General features: G+C 40.2%; 1 protein-coding gene across 1 annotated transcript in view; it reads left to right on the top strand.

Moving 5' to 3' along the window:
• PSPC1 (paraspeckle component 1) overlaps positions 1-21,820 on the top strand; it is a 55,684-nt gene that overhangs the window by 10,753 nt on the left and 23,111 nt on the right. The window contains exons 5-6 of the mRNA XM_090029273.1: positions 3,861-3,945; positions 7,156-7,264. Coding sequence (XP_089885399.1) covers positions 3,861-3,945; positions 7,156-7,264 — 194 coding nt within the window. The remainder of the gene's footprint in view (positions 1-3,860; positions 3,946-7,155; positions 7,265-21,820) is intronic.

Genomic DNA, 21,820 nt, shown 5'->3' on the forward strand with positions numbered 1-21,820 from the left:
ACTCTCTGCAAAGAGTTTGCAGGTGTTAAGTTGAAGTGCTACATGTGGGTCAGGAACGACACTGAGTATCATTGGCTAGCTTAAGTCGTGTGGAGTTCCTGAACCTCTCTAGATTGACTAAGTCTTGTACTGACAATCTGGCATGGGTTTTTTGGTAGATAACTAGGGGTGAACTAAGAAAGATTTTTTTGGCCGATACTCATGGCCAGTTATTAACCAGCTATATTGGCCAATATCAGTCTGATTGCCGATATGCAACCTGACAGCTTGGAGAGCAGTGTCTGGCTGGTAAGTTGGTTGGTGGGAAGGGGTGGGGGGCAGATTGAGGCCCCCCCCCCCATAGGGAGGGTGTGGGACAGGACAGGAGCAGGCATTGCTGGGACAAGGTGTGGGATGGAGCTGTGGGTAGCTTATTGGGAAGGGGTGGCTCATATCACTGTATACACCCCCAAGGGAGGCATGGGTGGACATGTGACCCCTGGAACAGGGTGAGGGCAGGCTGCCTGCTGTGGACACTTCTTAGAGGGGAGCAGAGGCAACAGTCGCCCCAAAATTTGTTGTAGACACCCCTCTCAGCCCCACTGCTGCCTGTCCCACCTCCCTGAGTGTGGCTCCAACCCAGCCCTCCCCCCACTGGGAAGAGGCTGGCACAGCCTCCAAAGCCACAATGGGCAGCCTGCCCTTGCCCCACGCACAGGTCCAGGGGCATATGTCCCCTATGCTTCCCCTGGTGGGATGCACAGTGGTTGGGAGCTGTCGCCCCCCCCACACCCCCCCCACCTCCTCACATCCCCTGGATGAACCACCCGCAGCTCTTGTCGAGCTGGACAGTGCTTGCCGCAGCCCCACTTCCTCCCTAACTATGGCTGCCTCAGTCTGCCCCTCACCCCTTCCCCCCAAGACTTACTGGCAGGAGGCTGCTCTCCAAGCTGCTGGGTTGCACTCCTGGTTTTATACACCCTGCAGCTGCATGCACACATTTATTGATTACATTATTGGCCATGTAGGCCAAACAAGCCTATTGCCAATAATGTCAATTTTTCTTTGTTGGTGTTGATATGATATGGGCCAATATATTGGTGAAGCTATAGATAACACTTCTTTGGTAATCTTCTGAATATGTTCCTAACTCTGCATCTTCAGTCTTGGTCTCAGGTGGATGCTTTGCAAAACTGACATCTGCTGATGGCTGACTCCATGATCCTGTAGGGGGGATAGCTAACTAGAAGCTGTTCCTTGTGTTGGGAGAACCTCCAGCTGAAATGAGTGGAATTGCTTGCATATGGAGGACTATCCTGAGTAGGATATTGGAATTTCTTTTCTCAGCTCTGGGTTCCTTATTTAAAGCATCTTTTGAGTGATAAAAAGCCTTTATCCACTTAAAACTTTGTAATACGTTCTGAGGTATGTGTTCTAGTGGTTGTAGCACTTACTGAACTCATCTAATGCTGCTTTATTGTAAGTTCTGATGATGACTTTGACTGCTTATGTGGTGCTGATGCTTTGACTTTGTAACTGTCCCTGAACCTTTTGTACTTGCAGCACCAAAGTTACAAACACTGTCATCAGTGTTTTTCCTGAAGAGAGGTGACAAAAGGCTTTCTTAGAATCTTTTCCACAATTTGCTCATTCTGTACTACTGAATCTGAATTCTTTTCTTGCTAACTTGTACTTAATGTCACCGTAGTAACTGCTTCTGGGACCACACTGCCTTAGGACTACATGTTCTTGGTTTCAGCTGCGTTAAGTGTTTTTGCTGCTAAATCTCTGATGCATTGCCCCCAGAATGTATTCTGCTGAAGTGCCAGAAATATACTGGGCGTACGTTCTTTGTTTGGCACAGCATGCAAACAAGTTTTTCAAATGTTTACAGCAGTGTAAGAGCATACATGAATCTGAGTGCTTGCATAGGGAAAACAGCCTTTGTTTGGGAAAGCACTACATTTGTATTTTTGGGTTCCACTTCTTCTGTTATCAGCACTGGTTTTGGTTTCTTTTGGGGGGGTGGTGGATTTTTTTTTTACTGGGTAGTAGCATTTTTTACACAACTGATAAGTTTCCCTGTAAAGGTGACCTGTACTGTGTTATTTTTTTTGGCACCGATCTGACTTTAATCCTGTTATCAATCTAGCTGATCCATAGTATGCTTTCCATTGATTGTAAGACTTAAAACAAAACAAGCCCTCTTGCTGTCCTGACCTCATCTATGTTGGATGTCATGTCATTATGCATTCATCGGTCTAAAATTTGTTTCACATACATATTTTTTTTATCATTATTACTTGGTAATAACTTTTCCTAGGCTATGCCTGTAGACTCTATAAGACTGCTACAAAGGTAGTACCCTTTTATGGTATTCACTTTGCTTTGCTTTGGGTCATTTGGGATGCAAAAGCCCAGAAGTACATGCTTATTAGACAATACCCTTCTAATGTTGTTTATCTGCAGTAATATTTTCTGATGGTGTGCCTCAGAGGTGTCAAATATATGTCCCACAAGCCAAATTTGGCTCCCAGGGCCTGTTACTGCAGCCGCAAGAGCCACTGTGGTAATGGTATTAATCTGTGTGGATTCTGAAGTAGTTGTTTCAACATGGCTCTAGAATCTAGGGAGGGAGTTAATGCCACTTGCCGTGCTACACCGGCTGCTGAAATCAGGATTTTTAATTCCCCCGGTCTAAGATTGGTGGTAGGGGATAAGGGAGCACAATTAGTAACAGCATCAACTGTCTTGTATTTGGTGCTCTGCTGAAATGGTGGTAATTCCTGTATCCAGCCTTTGAGGCCAGACAAGTTTGATAACTGGTGGTTTTGGATGTTCACTATATTGACCGTAACACAAATTAAAAAATTTAGGAATACATGATGATCGTAGTCTAACACTGACAATAGGGTGCCTCAGGGATCTGTGTTCTGCCTAATGTTTAATAAGTTAACAGTTTGGAAAGATGGAGAGGACTAAGGTAATAACTTTTGTAGATGACAAAGTTCAGGTTAGTTATATCTAGAATAAGCTATGAGGAATTTTCTTAATAATTTAATCAAAGTAGAAAAATGGGCAACCAAATAGGTTTAGATCAGTTAGTAAATGAGAAGTAATGTATATTGGAAGGAAAAATTAAATTCTGTATTTGATGCATCAGGTTAACTATTGATTTGGGAAAAGGAAAACTTATAGTGAAGACTTTGAAAAGATTAGAACCTTAGAATGGAAACTACTAAAGGAAAGCATGATAAAATTATACACAATTATGGGGGCTTCTGTTGTACTGTTCTGGAACAGGGGCTGGCGACTTAGGGCTTCAGCAGAGGAGGCTTCTATTGCACCATTGCAGCTGAGCAGTGGGAAGAAGTGGCAGTAGTATGTTGGTCCTGATGCCCACTTCTGAACTGAGCAGGGTCGTTCAGTCTCCTGCTGTGCTGGAAAACATTTTCAATCCCTGTAATAGAACTCAAGAACAAGACACATTCTGAAACTTAAAGGGGAAAATCTCAGAACAAATATTTATTTTTATACGATCGATAATTATAGTGTATCGTTTTGGTACAGGATGTTATTGAGGCCAAGAATTTTTCTAAACTGAAAATGCAACTAAAAAGAATTCACAGGTGTTAGGGATAATGATAACTAGCCAAAGAATATTGGAAGAGAAATAAAACCTCAGATTTAAGGTTTTGAAACATATTTTTTATTAGGGGTAAGTATAAGTCTTATATATAAAGCTTCTGGCTTGCTACTTCCTTTGAAAGACTTTATTTGCATATTAAATGACCTGAATAAGGTGCACACCTTGGGTTAACCTACTGAATGCTGAAAGGAAGTTGTGAGTTTCCTTATTGTGGAGGTCTACTTTCTTGCAGATCTCATGAGGCGCCAAGAAGAACTGAGGCGTTTGGAAGAACTTAGAAATCAAGAACTACAGAAACGGAAGCAGATACAATTGAGGTATTTAGTTTTATTTTGTACAGATGTGGTAGTGAGTCGCACATTTCAGACAAGTAATTGACATGCTTGAGGAAAAGTAAGAATTTTTATTTTGTAGGCCTTCAGTTTGATGTCTGCTATAGGTGCAATTGTATTCTTCAGAAGTACTTTTATTAGGGGCACAAGAATAAATACATGTGAAGGTCCTACATTCCATGTGAAAAAATATTTTAAGATTGTTTTAAGTATGTTTGTAACCTTAGATAGGAACATGTCCGTGATACATTTTCACGTGCTTAACTTGGAAAAGAGTCTCAGAATCATAGAAAAGTAGGGTTGAAAGGGACCTTCAGAGGTCAGCAGTTACAATCCCCTTCCTGAGGCTGGATCATCCCTATCTAAACTATCCTATATAAATCCATAATCTTCTATGATCAGGTCACAGAATCCTTATACGCAGGTGTCACAGTGGACATGGTCTTTCTGGACTTTAGGAAGGCCTTTGACACTGTCTGTCACCCCATTCTCATTAAAAAAACTAGGAGACTGTGGTGTCAATACCTACATTGTCAAATGGGTCACTAGTTGGCTGGAGGGCCGCACCCTGAGAGTGGTGGTGGATGGGTCTTTTTTTGACCTGGAGGGATGTGGGCAGTGTGGTTCTGCAGGGCTTGGTCATTGGGCCTGCACTGTTCAACATCTTCATCAGTGATGTGGATGGGGGTGTAAAAAGCACCCTGTTCAAATTCGCAGATGACACTAAGACGTTGGGGGGAAGCGGGCACGCTAGAAGGGAGGAATAGGCTGCTGTTGGACCTGGACAGGTTACAGGGGTGGGCAGATGAGAACAGGATGGGTTTCAATACTGACAAGTGCAAGGTACTGCACCTAGGGAGGAAGAACCAGCAGCATACCTACAGGCTGGAGAACTCCCTTCTTGTCAGTGCAGAGGCAGAAAAAGATCTTGAAGTCATTATTGGTGCCAAACTGAACATGGGCTGACAGTGTGGGGACACAGGTGATCCTCCCCCTCTATGTGACACTGGTCAGGCCGCAGTTGGAGTACTGTGTCCAGTTCTGGGCACCACACTTCAAGAGTGATGTGGACATCATGGAGAGGGTCCAGAGGTGGGCCACTGGCATGATCAGGGGGCAGCAGGGCAGGCCCTATGAGGAGAGGCTACAGGACCTGAACCTGTTCAGCCTCCACAAGAGAAGGCTGAGGGGGGGATCTAGTGGTCTGTTACAAACTAGTCAGAGGGGACCAGCAGGCACTGGGGAAGTCCCTGTTCCCCTGAGCACTGCCAGGAGTGACAAGAAATAACAGTCACAAGCTGGCAGAGGGTAGATTCAGGCTAGATACCAGGAGGTGCTACTTCGCTGTCGGAGTGTCTAGGATCTGGAACCAACTTCCAAGAGAGGTGGTGCTGGCTTCTACCCTGGGGGTCTTTAAGAGGAGGCTGGATGAACCCCTTGTTAGGGTCGTTTGACCCCAGTAATCTTTCCTGCCATGGCAGGGGGTTGGAGTTGATGATCTGCTCAGGTCCCTTCCGACCCTACCAACTATGAAACTATAATCTTACTTTTTAGAAAACTAGCTTCAACTATAAGGTAACAGAAAACACAACAAACTAGTCTGCCATAGGTAAAGCAGGGGAACCATGATATCCAGTGTTGTATAATGCTGTGATCTGTAATATACAATAGAAATTTCTGTAAATTATTTTCCATATGTGACATCTCACTCTGTGACATATACTAAAATTAACTATTTCTTTAAGATAATGTGCGCACAGATTTTATTATAGTTTATAAATATGTTAATGTGCAAAAAAATAAGAGAAATATCAATGCCTTGTACTTGAATTTACCAGTGTCCCTTGGAGACAGTTACCCATTGCACAGTAATTTACCTCCTGTGAAATAAGAGCCTTGGGGACAAAAGAGGGGGCAGAATTATCTATTACTCCCAAATATTTTGACAGTGTAATTATTTAACAAATATTCATAAAAGACTGGGTTAACCTTTAACCTATTGAATGCTGCCTGGCATAGCCACAACATCAAAGAATGTATTCATGTTGCTGTTGGTTGTATACCTAGTAAATACTAGGGCTGTGCGGAGCTTTGGGTGGTGATTCGATTTGGAGGAGATTCGCCAGCTGAATCTCTGAATTCAAATCAAATCAGGAGACCAATTTAAAGGTCCAAATCAATTCAGAGCTCTCCGAATCTTTGGCAAAGATTCAGAGAGCTTTGATGATTCGAACAGTCCCCAGTTGCTGCAGCAGGGAGCTGAAGCCACTCTGAGCTGGTAAGTACTAGGGGGAGGGGACCCCTGCCAGCCCCCTGACCTCCCCTACCCCCCAACCCCCATGGATGCCCCCACCTGCCCCAGCTTGGCACCGTAAAATAAAGCCCCAGTGCTCACTGGGTGCTGCTGGGCAGGGGGCGATCCCCACTGCCTCACGCTGCATGGGGGGGGGCTCTGCATGAGCCCCCTTGAACCCCTGCTCCCCCAGCCTCTCCACGGCTGTCCCTCCAGCCAGAGTCTGGCACTTAAAGGGAAAAAAAAAGCCAAGAAAAGCTCCTGATGCAGCTTCGGGGGGGTTGTGCAGAGCCCCCCATGTGGCAGGGGGCAGCAGGGATTGCCCTCCATTGGCAGGAGCAGTGAGTTCAGGGGTTTCTTCAGGGTTTTTTTTTTTTCCTTAAAGGGCCGGAGCTGGCCTGTGCAGGGAACCTGTGAGGAGGGGGTTCAGGGGCTTGTGCAGAGCCCCCCGCATGCAGTGGGGAAGGCAGCAGGGGTGGCCCTCCGCCCAGCATCACCTGAGCTGGGGCTTTTTTTTCCCCCAAGTGCTGGGAGCTGGGGTGCGTAGATCAGCCACTGCAGGGCTGGGAGACCGGGCGGGGGATGGGCCCAGCCCAGCTGATTCAGAGATTCAGCTGCTGCTGAATCTCCAAATCTGATTTGGCCGAATCAAATCAGGACAGTGATTCAAATCACCGAATTGAATCACTGTCCCCCGAATCAGCCGACTATGAAGCGAATACTAGCTGCTTCACACAGGCCTAGTAAATACCACAGTAACTAAGTGAAATGTCAAAGGCTAGTAGGCAAAGTCAGGTGTTCTTGTTTTAAATTTAATTAGCTTTAGCCCTTGAGGCTTGATGCAGTGAAGCAGTGTGAATAAGCTGAGAACTTTAATTTCATAAGTTTATTTATTCTTTTAGACATGAAGAAGAGCACCGACGTCGTGAAGAAGAGATGTTACGCCAGCGAGAACAGGAAGAACTCAGACGGCAGCAGGAAGGAGGGTTTAAACCAAATTTCATGGACAATGTAAGTAGAATCTTTGCTTAACATCTCAAGTGTAAAGTAAAAAAAATAAGGTTGGTCTGGCATGACTGTCCCTGTATTCTCTAGGAGGACCAGATGGATGTGATTTCTTCCTGTCTGCTCTTACTCTTGCATCTTTTGAATAGTGCTACTTTTTTACAGCAAAATGATAGCAGTTCATTTTTATGGCCCATTTCTCGCATTGCAGTTTTGTCTTTGGTACATAATGACAAATACTCTCTCTTCTCCCAGTGACTCAGGATTTCAGCTAATAGAAAGTGTATAAATATTTATATATTTACACATTCAGGACCTCATCTCTTGTATAAATTTGCTCTCCCAGCAATACCACTTTTCTTCAAGGGTCAAACATATTTCCCATATTTTCTCTGGGCTGCATCCAAATGGAGAGTTGCATTGGTTTGGTTAAAGTTGTGAATTTTAAATTTGTTTATACTGGTGCAGACCTCTGTTTGGACATTTTTCTTTTGGTTTATGTTAAGTTTATCTGAATCAGTAAGCAGCTCTTAAAAAGAAGTGTCCACACAAGGGTTTATGCAGGTTTTAATATATAAGAAAAAAGATGTAAACAGGGTATAAGATTGCTGCCCACCTTGAATCTACTATAACTAGTAGAGTGAGAATATAATTTTCTTCAAAACCCTTCTAGCTAAACACTCAAGAAAACCTAAAAAGAAGAAAAATGTTCTTTTCTTCTATTGTGAATGCATTGGGTTTTTAAAATTCTGCTTTTTTACATTAGTAATTTAGGTCTGGTCTGCTCTTGGAAGAAAGGTGCCTGGAAAAATAGTGAAGCAGTGACATCACAAAAGAATGTCTGGTATATACAGAATTATTGTTTTGATTTGGTTAAGGGTGTAACTAAGACCACTTGGATACTTAAAATAAAGGGTATCCATGCCTTACATGGATGGAACTGTTTTTGAAGGGAACTGAGCTTTATGAGTATCAGTTTGCTTTACACCATTACGATGACTGCCACACTTACGTAGTTTGTGCCAGCATTTTAACTTGACTTTTAATTTGAGGGAAACATTTTAACTTGACATGAAGTGGTACTATTCATTGTGTAGCTATTGGCTTAGCTGTTGAAAACATCAAAAAGTGTTTAATTGATTTCATGTGTTTTTGGAAAGGAACATAATCTTTTGTAAACATTCAGGTTTATCACATTTTCTGTTATATGACTGATGAAAGTATATTTGTGTTCTAAAACATCTTGAGAAATTTTTCAGAAAACTTAGGTAGGTTCCTTCCTGGAGAGATGTGTGGGAGAGGGAAAACAAAGCTGGATCAATAAGTTATTAAGGTTATTTTTAAGCGGGTATCTGGATGTGGCGTTGCTACCTGCTAGTAGAGTTTTTGGCCAGTTTAACTAGTTGAAATTGATTACATCACCAAAAAGAAGTTTTCAGCAGAGAGTTGGTTTTTGTTTTTTTGCTGGTTTTCACTTGCATACATCCTTGCATTGTGAAAAAAGATATAAGTAAGGATTAAGCATTTATTTTTTCTTTAGGGTAATAGAGGATATAAGATGCAACAGTTTTTATAAGTCAGGTGGTTAAAAGTTGATACCTTTTGTGTGCATTTATAAATTTATTATGATACTGTCGCAGAGCACTCGGGTGCCCGCGCGTGAGAGCAGAAGAATGGCTTGGGAGAGACCCCTAGTGGCAAGAAGGGGGAGGCTCAGCTGCCAGTCACTAGGGCAGCCAGAGTCATAGGCGCAGGTTGCTAGGCCAGTCGGTGGGGCCAGCTGACAGGAAGGGGCAGGGCCTGGCTCATATAAGCCCAGGCAGGAGGGCAGTTCCCCTGTGGCAATGGAGGGAGGAGGGGCTCAGCTGGTACAGACAGAGGGGAGAACTCTGACTGTGAGCGTCCCCTGGTCGCTGCTGGGGTTGGAGTGTTTTCCTGGTAGGGATTGAATGTTGTTTGGCTGGATGGTCTAGCTTTTTATGCTGTAGCATAGGGGTTTTGTGTTTTTGTGTTTACTGTTTTAACTGGAGGACCGGGTGAGGCTATTAGGGGTTGGAGGAGGCCTCATAGGGGGGACTCCATGGTAGCGTGGGGATCCTTGCGCCAGAGAGGGCACAGTATTTGAGGTGCATTGGCCCCAGCCCCAGAGCAAGGGGGGCAGTAAGGAACGGGAAGCCCCCAGAGCAAGGGGGGGCAGCAGGAAGCCCCTGAGAGAGAAGGCAAGGACCACATTAGTACCATCTGCAAGGCTTGGGCTGTAGTGTAGGAGTGGAAAAGGAGCTGCAGGTAGCGCCCCCTGGCACTGGGGCGTATAAAGTGGGCAGCCTCCTGCTAATTACATCAGTCAACTAATCAATTAAGATCAAGGCATGGCAGGCGAGTAAGCAGGAGGTTGGCCCATAACAGGAGGGCGGAGCCACCAATAGAACAGGCTCCAGTAGAGATGCTCCTGTCACAGGTACACGGTTAGAAACTTAGAACATTTTGAATTTTGTGGTGTCTTACAGTTGCGTAATATGATTTTATAGGGCTGGAAGGGGACCTCTAATTTAACTCCCTGGTCAAGGAAGGATCATCTCTATCTAAACCATCCGTTTCAAGTTCTGTTCTAAGCTATTCCTAAAGCTATATAATTGACTCTGTTGTACAACTACAAGGCATATTGGCCAAAGACATGAAAAGTACCCTAATCTGCTACAATTAAAGCAGGGGGATGTGGGCCATTAGTGACCTGGTGCTACCAAATTTTAGTAAATTTAGCTGCAATTTGCATTTAATCTCAAGATTTACAACATAAGATCTGTTACATACAGCATTCATTTTATGTAACTACAGCCTTAAACGTGTTTGATACATACTACAGGTCCTGTTATTTCAGTGATATTTGGCCCATCTTCAAAGGAGAAGCGCTGAACACCAAACTGAATGTAGCTTGATAATTACTGTGTCATATATGCACTTATTACACAATTATAAAGGTTAGGATGACTTTCCAGGTAGAATAAGCCTGAAGCATTTCAAAATATTTTTGAAAAAATTGTGATTGTTCTGCTGAGGTCCATCCTGTTTTATCAATTTCTGATAATTGGAAACTAATAGTCTGCTGCAGAAAACATGTATTCAGAAGTATATCACTGCTAAAATTGATCTGAATTATGCTATATATTGTTATGAATACATGTTATATTTTCAAATGGGAATGTTACATGAACTTAAACGACAGTTCTGTAAAATGCTTTGAAAGAGTTGATTTTGTTTAGTCAGTTGTAGTGATTCTTCTGTTGTTGTGATATGTTGGCTTTTACTGAAATAGCTTAATTTAAAATGCAAAAAAAAAAAGAATGGAAATCGTATGCCCCTTTTACTATTTCCTTTACTAGTAGTTTTCATTGTAGGGGACTTATGTCATTCTTGAATATGGAAGATGAAACGAGTTTCATAGATAGCTACTTAAGTTCTAACATATCAATGAGATTCTTCATTGAAAAGTATGCATTTTGGAGTAGACCAGAAATGTGAACCACTGTTACTGGATACTGTGAAAAAATGTATTTAATGGAATATCTACCATCATCTTGACAATTTCTTCTTTAATCAAATTATTTTAGTTGTCTGAAATTTGTTATTTTTAGTGTAATATTTGTGGGGGGGATTTTACTATATCAGAACTTCATAATGGGTTTCCCAGCCTACTTAAATGGCATATTTCTTAATCTTTAGAGCATCATGTATTTTCTATGGAAGGAAATGATAATCTATTTCTAATACTTGTTTTTGTTTCTTAAAAGCTTTGAAAAAGTAAGCTTCCTTCACTTATATCCTATCCTTTTTCACTGTTCAGTTTAAAAGAAGGACCTAAATGGTAAGTGTAATGGCCACCCAGAGACTGTTATATCGAACTACCTTCATTTATTTATGACTTTCCCGGTCTTTTTACTTTCAAATTTGTAAACTCCAATCTTTTTCATTGTGTTTTGCCTTATTTTGAGAAGAAAATTCTTGCACACTCTAGACAGTACACTTTGGAAATTAATATATTCAGTTGCCTGTAGAAGTTTTGTTTTATTTTTAATTGACAAAAATTGTAAACAGTGCTACAGAGCTGTTCATTTGCTGTACTTCCTTGATATGATAGTTGAAGTTTTACCATGTTTGTAGCCTGGTAGTACTGGCATTAGGGACAGCCCAGAGATGTTCAAAGAATTTACTTCAATATTTTTTTTTTAATGGAGTGAGACTTGTCTTTAAATTTAAAGTTTTAAAAAGTTTCATATCTCTCACTTGACTTTCTAAGAGCTAATCATTATACAATGTTGTTATAGTTGGCAGATCACTACATAAATTTTAGTTTTGAAATCTGTTTTATTCTTTTCTCCTTTATCTTTTCAGGTATCTGCTAGTTTGCATAAATACTGTATTTTGCTAGAAGGAGAACTTATTTACAGTGGGTAGCAAATATAGCAATTTATTTTCCATCACCTCATGTTTACTTGTTTAAAAGCAATATTTTCTAATTTAAACACAGTTAATTTATAGGCTATTCAATAGTAAATGGATAGCATCCAGGTTTGAGTGGCTTTTAAAATTAAGGTTGTAGGTTTGTGTATCAGAATATTTTCACCAGATGTTCATTTCAGTGCATAAAAGCTGCTTTTAATTCAGTGCACTGATTTAATGAGGGATTGTTCTGATCAAGCACCAGAAAAAAATCTGAATCTTCTTATCAGGTCAACAAAAACCTGCAAAATAAGCAAGGTTGGTATTCTTAGATTTGGATGTGACCCAACCATAATTCTATAGCAGTGGCATAAAACAATTGTAACATGACCAGATGAATATTGTAACTTGATGAAATGTTAAATGCAATAATTTAGCAGTGACTTCTAGAGCAGATTTTTAAAATTTAAAAAGGGACTTATGATGCAGACTTTAAGTAAAATGGTCAGTGATACACAAGTCCTGTTGCTAAAAGTGACATAGGTACTTAAATGATTGCAGGCATAGACGTATGCACAGTATACCATGTGAAAAAAGGGGGTAGGACTTCAGCTGCTCCATGGTAACATCTTGTTTGTGTGCTGTCATCTCAGAGTAACTGGAAGTAAAATTGCCTTAGATTAGGCCTCAATGAAAGAGTAAGATGACATGGCTTACCTTGTACTCACAAGAGGTAAAAACTGTATGCAGTGTAGTTACCACAGAGCAGCTGAACTGTGGTACAGGTGTGGCATATCTCCTTTTATTGAATGGTAAATTGTCTATATGTCTCCTTGAAATTCCATAGATTTATATTCCTAAATGCTTGACTCTTCTAAAGTTCTCTTAATCATTTGTTTTTCTTTGGTCTGTTTTAAAAATCATGGTAACTCTAGATTTTGGTTGACTTCCTAGGTAACAGCTCTACTGTTCAGATATGTTCCATAAGTATTGGAAGAAGGAGCCAAACACAGCAGCAGCAGAGATTGCTTGAATAGTAGAGGCCAAAGCTGCTTGTAGGTTAGAAGCCCTAATAAGACTTGAATGGAATATAGCATGGAAACAGTATAGTACAGTCTTCCCTGCCCCTCAAGAATACTATAAAGTTGTTTGCTTATTTTTTTTGAAAGAGTTTGGATTAAAAAAAAAAGCATTTCTGTAGCCTTCATTTTCCTCCCACCACGATCTAAATCTCAGCCCTCTTGGTAGGAGTGAAGGTTTCCTGCATTAGCTGCTGCTGTGGCTGGCTTTGCTTCTTGTGGATATGCATGCAGATGAACGTGAATAACAAGCATGAGTTCTGCTTATGAGAAGACAAATGGAGAGGGTCTGTTGAAGTCCCTTAATATCTAGGGAACAGGGCTGAATACTAGTGCAACCTGATCCTTATTTACAGAAAAGAAGAAAAGGCTATATTTGTGACTAGAACTATCTATTTTTTTTCCTTCTTTCTAAAAATCTCATTAACCATGAGCATCTTGAATTCTCATTGTATGGAGTATTTTTAACCCAGTTTGTCCTTTGAAGACGTTTAGGTGGTTGTACAATAAATCCTCAGGTACAAAGGTCACTAAACATCTGCAAGTGTGTGACTGACAAAAAGCAGATAGATTTGCTGTATCATGGGAAAAGTAGCAGCTTTTCAGACCTGGACTTATCCCTGGTTATCTGGGACGTCATGACTGTAGGCTGTGTTCGCCAGCATAAACAGCTGCAAAGTTAAACAAGCTGTCTTATAAAAGGTTTATTGAAGAGTTTCACTTTGATGAATTGCCTTCTCTTTGCAGTACAGTTGGAATACTACTGGTGCACAAAATGACACGTGTTCATGTTGACATCTTAACAGTTTTATGGACTTCTTAAAACTGGATTCTGGAAATACAATTAACAGTAAATGTATGTTTAAATTAAACCAATGAAACAATGTACAAGAGTCCTGCTATCTTGCAGTGGTTTATTCTTCTCATTAATATTATTTCCTATGAATAAGGCAAATTGTGTTTGATCAATGTCTGACATATTTGTATGTTTCTTTGTAGGCAAGTTTGATTGTTTGGGGGTGGCATTAAAATGCTTTCTTTCCGAAAGACGATGGTGATGGACTTTGCAGGGCAAATGCTTAGATCTTCATATTGTATTTCTTCCATGCACAAAACTCCACCTGGAATGCTTGCTCTGGCTTGCTAAGGATGACAATGTTGTAACAGTTCCTAAGTATTAAGACTACATCTGCTTTATTCAAAAAACAGACGAACAAAAAAGCAGTTTCAAGACTGCAGAATAATTGCAGAACTTGCGATTAGTGTTGTTGTGTTTACCAAAAATAGGTAAGGACATCACGGATAAATAATGCAGATGCCAGCATAATTTTTATTTAGTCTTAGCCATGTTTATATAATATGTTTTTATTATATACATTTTGCTTGGTAAAACTTTTAAAGGTGAGAGAACTTTCTAATGTATTAAATGTAATTTGTTTCCTGATTGTTCAAATAGTATTTTAAGCAGGTTTGAAACTGATTTTACAATTTGGATTTCTCAGTAACCTGTGTCCCAAATATTAATTTTCAGCAATATGATAGCTGCCAGCCCCTGTCCCTGCAATGCCTACTTTTGACAAAATTTTTAATTTCACTGGTAACTTACTATTTTCATATGATTAAGTATGTCTTTAGAACACAATATGAGCCGACACTGAGCATAACTATAAAACACATGGCCTATATGGGGTAAACAATCTGGGAACCTACCACAAGGATAAATTAGTGCAGCCTGTCTGAATAAGATATAGTTCCCATTGTGCTCAGTCTCCCCAAGTCTGTCACCTTTTCAGGTCATGATGAGCCACTACATTGCAAATTTACCATACAGTATGATAAATCATGAACCTTTTGTCTTTGGATTAATATGCATAGTACTTTATATAAGTAGGTACAAAAGTGCTGCTTAAATGTGTCTTTATGGAATACCTGTACTCAAACTTGTAGCGGCCTCAAAAAAGTTAAATTAATCAATTTTGCTTAAATTCTGGATGAGTTATATTTTCTTAAGCATGTTCATCTCAAAGTCATTGTTTTCAAATTTGCTTCTCACTTCCACGTGCTTAGAGATACTAGGGTCTAGTAGTCCAGGCAGAGAGAGGAGCTGCAGGGGGAAAAATTTAAGAGGGTAAGGAACAAGATTTATTTTTCCTGCTGTAGCAGTGGGAGTGGGGCGAATTTCAGACAAACTTCCAACAATTAAATGCAATATCTGCAAAATTGTTTTTAAAAATTACAAATTATTAGGGTGTCATCTTATATTCAAGTAAATAAAGTAAGATTTATTTTTGTTTTGTGTCCAAAATTCTAATACCTATGCAGAATATTTTAAAACAAAAATGTATGTACTTTTTACATATTTCAAACCTTTCACGTGACCATATAAATCAAGTAAACTTAGAAATATGTTGTCAGTCCATACATACTAATCATTTATCTGTATCCTGTAATGGGCAGGAGCACCCTGATATATATGGAAGTCTCTAGTCAAAATTCAGGCATTCCTTAATTTCTTCTCGGGGTCCAAGGGTTCTTTTTTGCATCATGCTGGCTGAACAAGAATATCACATCTCTAATTATTCCTCTCCTAAATATTCGCATCTGATTCTCTTCATACATTTTCTTTTGTCGTGGCTGATAAATAGAGAAAATTGAAGGAGAAACTCTTAGAATGCAGTTCTTGTGTAGGGCAGGCAGTGCAACTCGAGCAACTCTGGGTTATTAAACATGAACTGTACACAGCTCTACTATATCATCAGAGCCGTGAATAGCAGTTCTTAGATAATTTACTGATAATAGAAAGACTTTGGATATCTTGCTTGCTGTATATGGTGTTATGAGATTTGTTTATTTAGTTTCTCCTGTCTCAATCATTTGATGTTGTGTAATCAAATGTTATAATTTAATTTGACCATTCACAACCAACTGTCAAACCCTGTACATAATGTACTGTTAATTGGCAGTTGTTCCTGCTGTTTGGACAAGTCATTTTACATTAGACAGTCATTGGCTTAAAAGAAAAACCCCAAGCCATCAGATTGCCAAGTAATAGAAACCAGGACCCCAGTCTTCCTATCCCACTGAAGTTCCTTAGTCATTAGACATGCTCACATGCTGTAGTGTTTCTTACTGGCTGGCTGTACATTTTTGCCTTTATGACTTGTCCTTTGAAAATACCTCAAAGATTTCATAGACCTTAGGGACTGGAAGGGACCTCAGAAGATCATCAAGTCCAGCCCACTGCCATAAGGGCAGGAAGTCAGCTAGGGTCAAAGGATCCCAGCAAGATGTGTCCAGACACTTTTAGATCTCTCTCTCCGTTCTCTGTGTTCCAGGGTATCTGCCTTTGAATTGTTTAACCGAGAGACCTTACTCTTCATATTGACTATGTAGGGGTCCTGGGTGCCAAAATCTGGACAAATCACATCAATCTGCTTGGAAAATTAACCATTCCAACTCAAGTGTAGGTGTCTTTGGAACCTCCTTTCATTTGGCTCAAACGTTATTGTTGTTTGTTCGTTTGTTTGTTTTGCTTTGTGCTCCTTGATGTATACTCCTTGTTTGGTTTTGAGTAATCTCTTATTGAATCTTACCTGTACATTTTGAAATTGACTGCCTTTCTAGTCTGAAATCTCTAGTTTCCTGTTTTTGTAGCCAGACAATGTTGTAAAATTGTTCTGATAGTATACTGTCTAGAGGAAGAATACGTCATCTAGTTAGAAGAATATCATCCTTTACTTGTTAATATTAAGTTCCCAAGTATCCAGTGTAGGAAGCTGTTCATATCAATCATTTATATCAGTAAACACATAATTTCTAAATCTGGGTCATTTGTTCAGATACAAGTATAGACTTCTTCACAGATGCCGGTCTCTGTTCCTAAGGTATGGAGTCCAGACCCTGAACACTAATTGTTTGGCACGCAAAAGTCTTAACTACTCAGAATCAAGAAGGTAAACCCATGGGAATTCTTGTATTTGTTACATTATGATTTTGTGAATGTCTTGACATGGAGTATAGTGCTGTCCTTAAAAATATCTTTTTTTTTATCTGAGGCTTTGATTATTATTGAATAGTATTTAATCACTACAGGCCTCAGTTCTCCACTATTACAGACCTCAACTTTATTATCATAGATGTCATATGTATCGCAGATTATTTGTTAGGAACTAACACACTTCTGCATTTAAGCCTGTGACCTGTGTAAAGAATGTGGAATTTTAATTCTTAGAAATCTGTGTTTAATCTTCCATTGGAGCCTATATGTTTTACTTTTTAAAATTTTCTTTAGGATTTTAATTCTGGTTATCTTTGTCCTAAGTGAGCTAGCTGTTTTTTTTATTTAAAAACCTTTTTACATGACTCCTCTAACAAAAACATTTTGGTGAGGACTGTTTGTTCTAAGTGTTAAGATGATCTGATTCTTTTTCTTGATAGAATTGCCAAATTGTTTTAAAGGTTCCACAACTGTCAACCAAATGTATTAAAATTTGCTCTCGGGGGGGGGGGAGGCTGATTTCTGAAAGTTAGGCTTGCCCAACAAGAGGATACAAGGTTACTAGTTCAGATTGGTCTCTGTCCTGGAATCTGAAATTGTGTTTCTGCAGTATAAAATCTTATGCTTGAACACATTTGGGAGCCCTTAGCTGCTGCTAAATGCCACTAGGTAATCAGTGTAGATCAGAACAAGTCTTGTTCAGCATTGCCTTTTCTAACTTAAGTATTGCTGGATGTATTTTAAGATTTTTTTTAACCAAGACAAATTGAAAGAGATGACATCTGCCTGATAATTCTTTTCGGAGCTGCATTTTGGTCCTAAGTGTGTGCTGTTAGAGGTTTTAGAATCCTGTTCTTAGTTTGAGATTATATATATGCCCTTCCCTATTGTTATGAACCACTCACTGTACTCAGCAGGGGTGTGTGAAATGGGCTGTATTTGATTCAGATTTGGCCCAAATCGGGGACAGCAATTTGATTAGTTGATTTGAATCATTGTCCCAATTGGATTCGGTGCTAATTTGGAGAATCAGCAATTCAGCCATAAACACACCTTTAAATGTTCTTTCTACATACCTTGAGGTACCAGGCGCAGCCTGTGAATGTTGTGCTGGTGGGGCAGATGGAGCATCCCACAGAAGCGCAGGGCAAACCTAAAAGTGGAGGGGAAGTACGTCTGGTCCACTTCCGGGTCAGCTGCCAAGCTTGTGGGGACCCTGACCAGGCACCCCCTTCCCCTCCCCCACTCAGTGATCAGTCTTGGGGGGATCCTGGGTGCTGCCCCAGACCTAGGAGGCGCCAGTCACCAAGCTGAGGGGGGTGGCCCCCCATGCACTCCCTGGCGGACCTGGAAGTGCTTCTGGTTCACTTCCAGGTCTGCTCCTGTGGAATGTTCCATCTGCCCCACCATCTTGGCATTCATGAGCTGCTTGGTACCTTGAGGTACGTAGAAAAAACATTTAAAGCTGTGTCTCTGTGTGAATCATCAAATCTTTCTGAATCTCTCTGAATCGATTCAGAGGGTTCTGTTTCAATTCAGAGAGATTAAAGGGTCTTCTGATTCGATTCGGAGATTCAGCCACAGAATCCGGCTGAATCAAATCGGTGACCAAAGCTTCACACAGCCCTAGTGGTTGTGATTCAGCCATAGACACAGCTTTAAATGTTTTTTCTGCATACCTTGAGGTACCAGGTGTGGCCTGTGAACATTTCGATGGCACCAGGGGAGTGGTCCCCTGCATGCTCCCCAGCAGACCTGGAAATGCTTCTGGTCCACTGCTGAGCACAGTGGGGGCCCCCTATCTGCCCCATTGTGTTCCTGTGGGACGTTCCATCTGCCCCAACATCTCAGCATTCACAAGCCACCTGATACCTTGAGGTATGTAGAAAAAACATTTAAAGCTGTGTCTGTGTCTGAATCATCAAATCTTTCCAAATCTCTCCTAATCAATTCAGACGGTTCCAGTTCAATTCAGTGAGATTAAAGGGTCTCCTGATTTGATTAGGAGTCGGATATTTGGCCATCAAATTGGGCCAGACCTCTGCCAAATCTGATCCGTGGCCGAAGCTTCGCACATCCCTAGTGCTCAGTCTTTAATTACGTTAAATTGTAAATTCTAGAGCAGCAGCCACATTGCCATGTAATTCCTGTCAGTGAGACTCTTGAAGGTGATGTTGATTGCTGGATGCTACTTCCATATACAGCAAAAGCTACATTATCTAGCACCCATGGGAAATGTGGGTGCTGGATAACTAAATGTGCTAGTCATCTGAGAGGTGTTGCCTGGTTGGGCAAAGATGTCCCTCCTGGCGCATCCACGTCCCAGATTAACTGTGCTGCCCCCTCCTGCCTCTCGGCTGGTGTCATTGTGCTGGGGAAAAGGGACAGTGGGCTCCGTGCAGGCTGCTTTCCCCCAGGCTGTGGGGTTTGACAAAACCAGAAGCCCTGCATCTGGGTTCCCTTTTGCCATGTTGACCGGTGTTGACCAGCATGCCAATTAAAAAAGCATGTTGGTTAATGAAGTGCTGGTTAATGTGGCTTTTACGGTATGTGATTATAATCACACTTACTTTTTGCAAAGCAACTTTAATGTTTGGATTAAAAATAAGGTTTTATACCTTGAAGTTTTGTATGGATTGGTGTGAGTAAGAGAGGATGTACTCTTTCAGTAGCAAATGATATTTTTTTCTTCATTTGGATTAATCCAAATCCTGAGCTTGACCCATATGTTTCTACTAACCTGTACTTTTATATAGTTTTTACTTGTACAGTTGGTTCTCCTGTGTAATGCATTATATCTTAAATTAAGATGCATTGCCATTTTATTATTTTAATTAGCTTGCTTTTTCATTAGGGATTTGTTTTATAAACCTTTTAAAATATAATTTTTCATCTGTCAGGGTCGAAAGGGATGGAGAGATGGGTTGGTATCTGACTTCCTAGCAGGAATATTTGTTTCACCATTGGTATGATCCATATATAATAGGTGTAGATAAAGTTCTGTATGTGTGGACTGACTGTATTCTTGTTAAAATGCTATTTATAAGTAAAATTATATTTTACTACATTTGTACTAAACACTTTGGTCTGCTACAATATTTTATGTACAAATTACCCTTTTTAAGGTAAAGGTTGCTATTTATGCTGAAATTATTGCTTAAGGACTTAATTGTAGAAGGCAGGGCTGGGTAGTAATGTACTTAATTGTAGTGACAAAAATGTGTTGCTACCTTTGTTTAGAAGTTTGGCTTTCAACTATATGTTGGCATTAAAAATTGTACTGCTTCGCAACTTAAAATTGGTTGCATAATAAATAATATTGTAAAAGATAATAGAAAACAAAATCTAAACAATACATGTAGTAGTTCCTGAATGGGTTTTTTCTCGTAGTTTTAATTTTTGAGTGAAAGATTACTGCTGTTTTATTCCGAAAAGAAACGCAGATTAGGTTTGTAAAATTATCTGAGGGGTGGGTGGTTTCATTAATTGTCCCATTTTAAGTACTCTTTGAATGTGATATTATCTAGACTAGGCATTGGCAATCTTTTGTCAGTTCAGGCAGCCCTTTGTGACCCACTCCCCATTACTTGGAGCTGCCAGCTGCCTGCTTTACCACTGAACCCCATCCCCTCTACAGTGAGAGTAGGTCCAGACATGGTAGAGCAACAGGCTCTATAGCAAAGTCGTATGATATAGAATGGATGGCTTATGTGGCACTGGTCCCCTGTGGAGAATCAACATGTTTGTAGGATGGATTTCACTCATGAGCCATACGTTGCTGACTCCTGATAGTGCCAGAGTTGCATTTTTACACGTCTGTTGCATTTTTAGTCAGAGGTGACTTTCTTGTCCCATTGAGCTCCCAATCTATTGCATATTTTCAAAATAAACCTTATTATCCTATCACTGCATCTCAGACTTGACCAGATCTAGTGTTTCCTTTGTTTGAATCTGAAGATTTAGCTCAATCCTTTGTCAAGGATAGTGGAAATTGTTTTATGTATACAATATTGCATTGTTTGAAAGTTAAGAAATTTTTACTGTATTTCTGTACGTACAGGTGGTACAGTTAGTCCAGCTTTCTCTCTTACCGGGTATGACAGCTCTTCACCTCTGCAGCCTCCAAGAGTGGGGATTTGTGGAGTATGGCTTTAATGGAAAAGTTTGTGACTAAGGTTCTGTGAAAGTCATACATCCTCCATATTTCCACTTGAGTCCTCTAGTCTGTGTTTATATTCAGGTACTTAGACTAAATCTTTGGTTAAATCAGAAAGCAGAGAAAGCGACTGGAGGTTAGTTTACAGTATAAAATCCTGTAATATTTAATCCTGAAAATTTGAACTTCACGATGGATGATGTGCTTGGATATATGGTGGATATTGCTTTCAGAGAACTATTTTTTTTTACAGGTAAGTAACTTAACCTTTTTCAAATTTATTTGTTAATTAGTAAATTGTCAAGAATAATTTTTACAAATGAGAAATTATTTGGTGCATGATATTTATTCGGTGTTCAAGTAGCAAAATATATGGTAAGATGGGTTATTGTTGTTGCATTTATTTTTCATGAATTAAAACTTTGGGGCAATAGAAATGAAGAAAGGAACATGAAGCTAGATGATAACATCCTGTTTCTTTGACTTGTGAGTCAGTTTTTGACAGCTGCTTTGGATCCAGAAAGGAGAGAAATGTTTACTTTTAATATTAGTCTTTTAAATTTGTCTTTGACAAATCATCACTCAAATAATTCAACTTCTGTAATTTAACTTCTGTTCTCTTGGGTTCTCATGAAGTTTTCATTTTAGTAACACTTCCAGATTCCTTCTACGTGCACCATGAAATTTTAATGTAAATGTTTGTACAGTAAAAGCTGTGTTAATTGGCACTTTTTATTAGCTGGAAAAGGCAATTAACCGGCATCTGAGTAACGCAGCAAAAGCGAAACCACTTCCAGGGCACTTTCCGTTTCACTGCTGCAAGCTGAGTTTTTCTTCACTGCTTTTTTAGCCCACAGCCCAGAGCAAAGCAGCCTGCACAGGGAAAAAGCAGC

This window comes from Crocodylus siamensis, chromosome 1 (genome assembly GCF_052110815.1).
Source record: "Crocodylus siamensis isolate JL-2025a chromosome 1, ASM5211081v1, whole genome shotgun sequence".
In the NCBI taxonomy this organism is placed as follows: domain Eukaryota; kingdom Metazoa; phylum Chordata; order Crocodylia; family Crocodylidae; genus Crocodylus; species Crocodylus siamensis.